Raw genomic sequence first — 10,253 nt, 5'->3', positions numbered from 1 at the left:
AGGACAAAACCAGATATCAGCACCTAGAATTACAGTTGTCCCAAACCCGGATACCTAGAAGGCAGTGTAAAAACACAATCAATAACAGCCAGGACAAAATGTCTCCACTAGAGTCCATCAACCCTCAGAACTGTGGTATCACTGAAACATAAGACCTTAAATACCCTTTATGAATATGATGGAGTCTTTAACAAGGAAATGAATAAATCCCTTAAAAAATCAATGAAAACACAAACAGCTCAAGAAATGAAAATGGAAATAGAATCAACTTTTAAGAAAAAAGGAGGGCGGAATCCAAACAGAGAAATACGAAAATGAAAAATTTGGTTAACTCAAACAGGAACCACAAAGGCAAGCCTCACTGACAGAATACAAGACATGGAAGAGACAACGTCAGAATTGAAGTCAAAATAGGAAAGAAAATGTTAAATCTAAAAATCTCCCAACAGAAAATATTTAGGAAATCTGGGATACTAAGAAAAGACCAAATCTAAGAATAATAGGAATAGATGAAGGAGAAGAATCCAGGTCAAGACAGAAAAATATTTTCAACAAAATCATAGAAGAAAATTTCCATAACCTAAAGAATGAGATGCTTATGAAAGTACAAGCTCACAAAAACACCAAATAGACTGGACCAGAAAAGAAAGTTCCCTTGGCACATAATAATCAAAACACCAAACATGTAGAACAAAGAAGTATTAAAAGGTATGTGGAAAAAGAACAAATAAAAGCAGATGTATTAGAAATTACACCTTGAAGCACAACTAATAGAAACTTAGAAAAATTTGTGTTTAACCTGATGATCTGAAAAGTAAACAGTCAACCACTGGCTCTTACCTTGACCTCAGTTCAAAAATTATCCTGCCTCTAGGACTCTCAGAAGGCTGTTTTACTCTCTGATCTTCAGGTAAACTTTATTTATTAAAATACAAATGATATGCCATTATATTTCCCCTTTTTGTCTAAAATAAAAAGAAGGCTATAACTAACACAATAAAAACTATATACAATAAGTACAATAACTATTTACAATATATACACACAATAACTACATCAACAATGTCTAGCCCATTTGTATTTGAAAAATTCAGAGAAAATTCTCCATATCTATCCTATCTTCGTGAGTCCAAAGTCTTGTGCCTAATTTTCTTTCTACCATAACAAGCTTTCTGTGTCAGGTAAACAAGGAAAACTATAACTATCTAGTCTTCAACTATCTCAGAGGCCAAAAAGGAAAAACTATTAACTGAGAAAGCAGGAAGTACAAGCAAGAAATTTCCAAAAAAATCTGAGTATGACAGAAACAGCTGACTGCCTGGATAGTCAGCCAAAGATTTTTGGTAATGTTGGGACATCCTTCTTCAGCCTATATACGCTTAATATCTGGCAGACTTTTCAGCAAAGCAGGAAATTTGAAGATCTATTCTGGCTATATTGGCAGTTTGTCAACTTTACTCTATGACATGCAGAATGTCTGAGAGTTTTTTTGGTGATGCAGGAACACTGAAGTACTATCTCACATTCTTTTGGCAAGTTCAGCAGTCATTTTTCTGTAGATCTTGCATGTCCAGTTTATACAACATACCAATAGTCAAACATTCCAGAAAAGAGTATTTTTTTGCCAAAATGGCTAGCCTTGTCACTTGTGACTCTCTTTCTCCCTAAAGGCAGGGATAAATGAGGCAGAATCAGGCAAATACAATGTAGTTGTTGAAGAAGAAGGAAGACAGCCTTACTGGTAAACCATAGCCTCGTGGCGATACAAAGATTAATAGAAATTTGATTTAAGATGTAAGAACTATCTAGGAATACACCTGAGCCACTGGCCAAACAGTATTGTAATTAGTATAATTTTGTGTGATTATTTGGGACTGTTCTTTGTTTTCTGTTTAGAACACCTAACTTCTCAATGGGACTCTAAAAGCCAGATGAGCCCAGAGAGATGTTCTAGAGTTTCTAAAAGACCAGAGATGCCAACCCATCCATCATACCCAGAAAACTTTCAATTGCCATAAATGAAGAAAACAAGATATTTCATGATGATATTTAAGCAATATCTACTATAAATGCAGCCCTGCAGAATGTGATAGAACAAAAATCCCAACCCAAGGAGTTTAACTACACCCAAGAAAATACAAGGAATGAATACTTCCAGAACAGCAAAACAAAAGAGGAGAAGCACACAAACTACCACCACCAACAACATAACAGAAATCAACAAACACTGTTTATTGATATCTCTCAAGAAAAAGACACAGACTAACAGAATGGATATGAAATTCTATTGTTCTTTTTCTGCTGATTCAAGAAACATGTCTTCATATCAAAGCCAGACATTACTTCAGGATAAAAGGATAGAAAGGGATATTCCAAGAAAACGGACCTAAGAGGCAAACTGGTATACTCATTTTAATAGATGACAAAATAGACCTGAAACTGCAACTAATCATAAGATAGAATGGCATACTCATCAAAGGAAAATCCACCAAGAGGATATTACAGTTCTTAACATCTAAGCACATAGGAACCCAAGTTCAAAATGAACATCACTGCAGCTTGAGTCACATATTGACCCTTACACTCTAATACTGGGAGACTTCAATAACCTACCATCACACACAGACAAATTGTCCAGACAAAAATTAAACAGTGAAATGCTCAGCCAACTGACCTTAGAAACCAAATAGACCTAAGAGATATTTACAGAACATTTCATGGAAACACAAAAGAATGTACCTTCTTCTCAGCACCTCCTGAACTTTCTCCAAAATTGACCACATACATGGAAAAAAACCAGTCTCAACACATCCAAATTTTTTTAAACACCACCCTGTATCCTTTCTGACCAACACATAGTAAAACTGGCTATCAACAACAACAGAAAGCTTACAAACTCAAGGGAGCAAACAACTCTCTACTCTATGAAAAATAAAACAGAAATAAAAAAGAAATTTAAAACATTTTAGAACTGAATAAATTAAAAACCCAACATACCTAAATGTAAGGGACACAACGAAGCCATTCTAGAAAGCACTTTCATAGCACTAACTGCCTATATTTTTAAAAAAAAAAGAATCTCACACTAGTAAGTTAAAGCACACCTGAGAGCTCTAGAGCAAAAAGAAGAAATACACCTAAAAGAAATAGTAATAAATAAGCAAACTCAGGGTTGAAATAAATAAAATAGAAACAAAAACTACAAGAATCAAAGAAACATAGAGTTGGTTCTTTGAGAAAAGATACAATATTAATAAATCCTTATACATATTAATCAAAAGGCAGAGAGAATATCCAAATTAACAAAATTATAGCTGAAAAATTATAATAACAGACAGTAGGGAAATCCTGAGAATTATAAGGATTCTTTAAAAACCTGTACTCCAACAAATTGGAAAAAATTTAAAAAAAAAAGCATTTTCTCAATACATAAGATAAGATAAACAATTTAAACAGACCCATAACCCCTAATGAAATAGAAGCTATCATCAAAAGACTCCCAACAAAATAAGAGCCCAGAGTCAGATGTTTTAACACAGAATACCTAAACCATGTAAAGTCCCACAAAGAAACAGAATTACACAACAATTTGCTTCATGAACATAGATGCAAAAATTCTGAATAAACTACTTGCAAATTGAATCAAAGATCACATCAAAAAGATCATCCACCATGATCAAGTAGGCTTCATCCCAGAGATGCAGGAATGGTTCAACATATATAAGTCAATAAAAGTAACCCACCATATACACAAACTGAAAGCCAAAAACCACAGGACCATTTCATTAGATGTAAAAAAAGACCTTTGACAGAAAAGAACAGCCCTTTGTGATAAAAGATCAGGGACACAAGGGACAAACCTCAACATAATAAGGGCAATTTATAGCAAACCCACAGCCAACATCAACTTAAATGGAGAGGAACTCAAAGCATTTCCACTAATATCAGGAATAAGACAACGTTATCCACTCTATCCATATCTACTCAATGCAGTACCTGAAGTCTTGACTAGATCAACAGCACAACTGAAGGAGATGAATGGGTACATCTTGAAAAGGAAGAAGCCAAAATGTCTTTATTTGCAGATAGTATGATAGTTTACTTAAGTGATCAAAAAATTCCACCAGAAAACTCCTAAAGCTATTAAACACTTTCAGCACAGTAGCAAGATAGATAACTCACATAAATCAGGAGCCCTCCTATATAAAAGGACATATGTACTGAGGGAGAAATTTGGGAATCAATACCCTTCACAATAGCCTCAAATAATCACCCATCTAGTTCTATAATCTAAGTGTGTGCATAGGTGTGTCTATATCACTTTCAGGTAATATGAGGGAAGTGTTCGAAGTGTGAATGGGTGAAATGTATGTGTTCTCTGTGGAGAGAGCACATGCTTCTGTGCTTGAGGGCTCCACAAAGTCACCCCATGTGGAACCTACACTGGGGTCTTTGTGCACCTTAACCATCAGAAGGGTTGCGAGCCCCTTCCATGCAGGTATGTCCAATCTTTTGAAACAACAACCAGGCTTGCTCACCTCCAAAGTTCATGGTTAAGAACCTCACAATGGAATCAAAAAATGGAATGAACTTTTCATAATGTTCTAAGTAAATTCTCAACTTTGTATTGGGCTACATTCATAGATATGCTTGGCCACATGGGCCTATGGGCTAGAATGGAAAATCCTTGGAGAGTTTCTACCAGAAGGTGATTTGTTCGCCTACTGTTGTCAATCTAAACGAACCAACTTACGAACAAATAATCAGAGGTCATTTATTCTAATAAATAAGAACATGTCTTTTAGATGCATGGTATGTCGTTACCTGTGAGCTTCTCAAAGAAGTTGGGACAAAGCGAAGTTTATAAAAACCAATAATAAAGGAATATTACATCTAACATGCTGAGAGACTACTCTTTGGCCATGTTTGATTAGCCTTGGTTGTATACAATATAACCTAGAGTCATTGGAAATGAGGAAATCTCAAATTGCCTACATCATATTGACCTGTAGGGCATTGTCTTGATTATTTATTGCCACAGGAGGACCCAGCCTCCTAAGCTTCTGGGTAGCTGAACAGTTAGACATTCTTGCTATAAATGGAGGTTTCTCTCCTGTCTGCCAGTTCTCAATAACCATTCAGAGGCTAAATATCAATTATAAATGTTTTACCAATGGCTCAGACTTATTACTAGCTAGCTCTTACATTTAAATTAACCCACTTCTATTAATCTAAGTATTGCCACATGACCATGACATTTATTATTCCCTGGCATGTTCCTCCTTGGGTGACTGTTTGGCATCTCCCAGTTTCCACCCTTCTTCTCCTGTAGCTCTGCTTGGATTTCCTACCTGGCTCTATCCTGCCTTGCCATAGGCCAAAGAAGCTTTTTTATCAACCAATGAAAGCAATATATATTTACAGTGTACAGAAAGACATCCCACAGGATCTTGAAGGTTGTTACATCAAGTAAGAATGTAGAAGTCTTGTTCCCATTTCTTAATCCTCAGACTGTACATCTCTTCCTCCATATTCTTGGTGGCATCCTTCATAGGAAGCCGATCAATGTAAGCTTTCTCTCAAGTCTATGGGGAGCTGCAGGAACTAGCCATATGCAGTGAAGGGTTGTAGGACCCCAGTGTGTGTGAGGTTTCTTAGAAGCACAGGTAAGACAGTCTGGGCCTTAGAAGTGGCAGCTAATATGAGAGGGGCAACCGTGGAGTACAACCTGACACTGAGATCCAAAGGTGTCTCAGTGTCAGAGCTGATCTGAATTAGAGGTTGTACGCATGGTGTCTGCTGCGAAACTGACCTTCCGTTGACTTTCTGAAGACGATCCACACACTTTGGAATACAGAAGTGATGTTATGAAGGAAGTGTTCAGGAAAAACCTCTTTTCTACTATGCCATCACAGTAGAAACTCCATGACTCTGTACCAATCCATCGCATCTCTCTCTCTCCCCCTCCCCAGGGTCACTGGACATCACACCTACTCCCTCTGCAATCTGCTTCCTGTTTTGACCATGCCTGGGTGGAGCTGCCTGGTGACAGGAGCAGGAGGGTTTCTGGGCCAGAGGGTTGTCCACATGTTGACTCAGGAGAAAGACCTGCAGGAGATCAGGGCCTTGTACAGGTCCTTCACTCCAAAACACAGGGAGGAGCTATCAAGTAAGTGACCTAGAGGATGGCGAACCTGTATTAGGTGTAGGGAGGGGTCTCTTGTCAACAAATAAAAACAGTTAGATCTGTAAAAGAGGCTCAACAGAGATAATCACAGTTGGTGCTGTATACGGTCAAAAAGACAACTGATTTCTCCACGATCCTGCAGCTAAAATAAGACAAGGAAGGGTAGGCGTCCAGGTCTGGTGGTCTGTCCTTTAAAGGCTGGGGTGTGGTAGCTTCTCTCTGGTTTCTACTGGAGCTCTGGAGGACACAGTCTGAGTAACCAGTTCCTGGTTCAGGTTACTCTTACGTCTTTATGCCTGGACATTCACAACCTGAGACCGCTGTTACAGTCTTCCCACACAGGACTCTGCCTCTGCATCTCCCTCAGTCCAAATCCACAAGTGATTCCCCTTCCTGTCAATCAAATCCTACTTCTCCCATTTACATTTGACTACCACCACTTCTCTGATTGATTTAATGAGTTTATGAATTTCTATAACTCTGTTTTTATGTGCAAAGCACAAAGGACATCTTACTGCTCGGATTCATATCTGCAAAAGAATGGGGGTGGAAACGGTGCTCCCTCCTTCCCTGCAAATGCTACATTCTGACTGTTGTACTCTATTGTTCCTTCAGTAGAAAGGCCTCCTCCCCAGTATTCCCTCGCTCTGGCTGCCCTTGAAGCCAGACACTGTGTCAGGAAACTTCCATCCCAAGCAGGAGGGTTTCCCAATGAGCTGCTTTGTGTTTCTCAGAGCTGCAGACAAAAGCCAAGGTGACCGTGCTGAAGGGAGACATCCTGGATGCTCAGTGCCTGCGGAGAGCCTGCCAGGGCATCTCTGTTGTCATCCATACCGCTGCCGCCATTGACGTCTCAGGTTTCATTCCCAGACAGACCATCGTGGATATCAATCTGAAAGGTACAGTACCTCAGGAAGATATGGAGTGAGTGGGTAAATCTAAATGGCCAAATAGCACGAGGACAAGAAGGGACATGCCAACCGTGGAACACCTGCTCTGCTCTGGGTTGTCTCGGCTTGCCAGCCCAGTGAGCAGAACTCGGGGCTATGGTGTTTAGAAGAAGACACTGGACTGAGAGAGGAGGGAACCGTGGCCACACAGGCAGTCAGTAGGAGAGAAAAGACATAAAGTCACAGCCATGACTCTCTGACTGCTAGAGAAGTTCTACTGTTCCTCCCTGCCAAAGTGAGGGGACGTCATCTCCAAATGTTTGATGTCCATCCACACACTCACTGCCTCTCTGAAGCAGACCCTGGCCTTTCCTCTGTAGAGAGCCATCACAGCTGCTCCACCGGGGTCTGCCAAGAAAAATAACCCACCACTTGTTTTCTTAAAAGCAACAGTTTTTCAATTTCCACAACGCCATCTCTTCAGATCAGCATCAATCTCCTCTTGAAGACTGGTCCTAGTCAGAGCACAGTCTCTTTCTCAAATCCCCATCCCTAAATGCTTAGTGCCTCTGAAAGTAGATTCCAATATACTTTAATAAAGGACTTTACCGTATAACACCATCACTCTGACCACACGCCAACCCCAAGACAGTCTTCTTAGTACCACTGTGCTCCAAGGTCCTGCCTGGCATGTATGCTTCAGGTGACCTCCAGATTTATTGACTCAGACTCCTTTTCCAATTCAACTAATTATTTGGAGATTCTCCATTACCAACTCAAAAGGATCCCTTTGAGTTCTGCCTAGCTTCTTCACTCATACTCTGAACTGCAGGCTGGTGCTGGAAATACTTGGATTCTCAATCCTGTATTAGTCTTAACTAAATGAGAAAAAAAAAATACCAGCCTTAGCGTCTAATTGTGAGTGTATACTGCATCCCCAGGGGTACTGGTGCCCATTTGTAATCCTAGCACTCAGGAGGCTGAGTCAGGAAGATCATACCTTCCAGGACAGTCTGGACTGCACAGTCATAAGACTCTACCTGAAATGTAAAATAAAAATACATATTGCTTATATTCTTATACCTGAGTGGGCATGCTGTAAGTTCTGCACTACATCTGAGAAAATGTGTCTTGAATTTTGGATTAAGCGCTGGCCCTCCTTTAATGAAAGGAAATGCATGAACATAAGTAACTCTTTGCTTTTATTTGGGGGTGGTATCTTTTTGATTTGTTGTTGTTGTTGTTGTTTCTGGGGATCAAACCTTCAATACAAGGCAAAGGCTCAACCACAGAGCAACATCCCCAAAGTAAATGAGAATTTATTGATGCCAGTTTTTAGAAAACAGGAAGGAAGAATTTTCCAGAATGAAGATGCTGGCTTTAGTTTGTATCTCCTTGAAACATAGCAGTCACCTGAAAAGAGGGACCCTCAACTGCAGAGTTGCTTCCATCAGATTGGCCTCTGGGGATATCTGTGGGCTACTTTTTTGATTAATGATTCATATGGGAGGCCCAGGACCACTGTGAGCTGTCTCCACTTGGCAGGTGGTCCTGCATTCTATGGGTAAGCTTGCTGGGCACATGGGAAGCAAAGTAGTAAAGAGCATTCCTCCATGGTTTCTGCCTTTGTTCCTGAGGTGACTTTCCTCAGTGAAACTTATCAGAACATCTAAGCCATATATAAACCCTTTCAAGCAATAGAAAGCAAGCTAAGACTCAGTGGCTCAGTGGGGCGGGCCTTGTCTAAAGAACCTAGGTTTGATCCCTAGCACTGAAAAGTAAGTACATGCAGAGAGGGAGGGAGAGAGAGAGAGAGAGAGAGAGAGAGAGAGAGAGAGAGAGAGAGAAATTCCTATGAATTCAGAAACCTAGAAATCCCTGTTTTCCAGAATCTAATTTGTGGCTATAGAATGGCGATTTGAGTCAAGATCAGGTAAGAAGGCATTTGGATCTGTAGCGGCCCTTCCAGTGGGGTTGAGGCCATGAATCTGATGTCATGGCCACAACGGGCCCTTTGGTTTATTTCCTGTCGGTAATGGCGAGCTTCCTGTGAGCAGGTACTCAGCTACTGTTGGATGCTTGTGTGGAAGCCAGTGTTCCAGTCTTCATCTACAGCAGCTCAGTGTCCGTGGCTGGACCAAACTCCTACAAGGAGATCGTCCGGAATGCCTGTGAGGAAGAGAATCACGAAAACAAGTGGTCTGATCCATATTCATGCAGCAAGAAGATGGCTGAGAAGGCAGTGCTGGCAGCCAATGGGCGTACCTTGAAAGATGGCGGCACTTTGCATACTTGTGCCTTAAGACTCCCATTCATCTATGGAGAAGGAAGCCAACCACTTTTGGGCGTAATGAATAGAGCACTTGAAAACAATGGCGTTATTTGGAATTTTTCCAAATTCTCTGTGGCCAACTCAGTGTATGTGAGCAATGGGGCCTGGGCACACGTTCTGGCTGCCAGGGGCCTACGAGACCCCAAGACGTCATCAAATATCCAAGGGCAATTCTACTACATCTTAGATGACACTCCTCACCAAAGCTTTTGTGATTTAGTTTATAACCTGAGCAAGGACTGGGGCCTCCGCCTCTATTCCGGTTGGAGCCCTCCTCTCCCCCTGCTGTACTGGCTTGGCTTCCTGCTGGAAGTGGTGAGCTTCCTGCTGCGTCCAATCTACAACTACCGGCCTGGCTTAACCCGCTACATGGTCACAATGTTAAATAGTGTGTTCACCTTCTCCTACCAGAAAGCTCAGCGAGATCTGGGCTATGAGCCTCTTGTCAGTTGGGAGGAAGCCAGGGAGAAAACTTCGGAGTGGATCGGGTCACTGGTGGAGCAGCACAAGGGGACACTGAACACAAAGACTCAGTGACATGACGGTGGCAGGGACATGGCCCTGGGTGCCATCAGGAAATATTTGTTGGGTTCTCCAGAACGGAGAGAGGCACAACCCAGGTCATGTTGCCTCCCTTTCACACAGACCAACTCAGTTTCTTCCTCAAGTCACCACAGCTTTGCCGGTCACTGTCCCCGTCACAGGCTTCCTGCAACAGGGGCGCAACTGCACATGGGCTGTGGTCTCTCAGCTCCTAATTCCAAACTATTCAGACACCATGGACCTGAGAGCTCTCTCCTTTGGTTTCACCTACCCACTAAAAGCATGGTTGTCTTTGCGAAAA

At 41.1% G+C, this 10,253-nt stretch overlaps 1 protein-coding gene across 2 annotated transcripts; it reads left to right on the top strand.

Annotated features, from left to right (window-relative positions):
* The first annotated feature begins 6,024 nt into the window (after positions 1–6,024).
* LOC130889724 (NADPH-dependent 3-keto-steroid reductase HSD3B3-like) lies at positions 6,025–9,946 on the top strand. Of its 2 annotated transcripts, XM_057793626.1 has the most exons (3): positions 6,025–6,169; positions 6,922–7,086; positions 9,135–9,946. In XM_057793626.1, exons 1-3 carry the CDS (start codon positions 6,025–6,027, stop codon positions 9,944–9,946), a joined length of 1,122 nt encoding a protein of 373 aa, XP_057649609.1. The 2 variants fall into 2 exon arrangements, with proteins under 2 accessions (XP_057649609.1, XP_057649610.1); XM_057793627.1 differs by lacking the exon at positions 6,922–7,086.
* The last annotated feature ends 307 nt before the right edge of the window (positions 9,947–10,253 follow it).

This window comes from Chionomys nivalis, chromosome 18, assembly GCF_950005125.1.
Source record: "Chionomys nivalis chromosome 18, mChiNiv1.1, whole genome shotgun sequence".
NCBI lineage: Eukaryota > Metazoa > Chordata > Mammalia > Rodentia > Cricetidae > Chionomys > Chionomys nivalis.
The sequence above is the reverse complement of the archived record's forward strand: the minus strand, read 5'-3'. Positions and strand labels throughout refer to the sequence as shown.

Bases quoted from the DNA above. Each gene is read 5' to 3' on its own strand.
- LOC130889724 (XM_057793626.1), top strand. From the start codon at position 6,025: ATGCCTGGGTGGAGCTGCCTGGTGACAGGAGCAGGAGGGTTTCTGGGC. The intron at 6,170-6,921 runs GTAAGTGACCTA...TGTGTTTCTCAG, and splicing joins ACACAGGGAGGAGCTATCAA to AGCTGCAGACAAAAGCCAAG. The intron at 7,087-9,134 runs GTACAGTACCTC...TCCTGTGAGCAG, and splicing joins CGTGGATATCAATCTGAAAG to GTACTCAGCTACTGTTGGAT.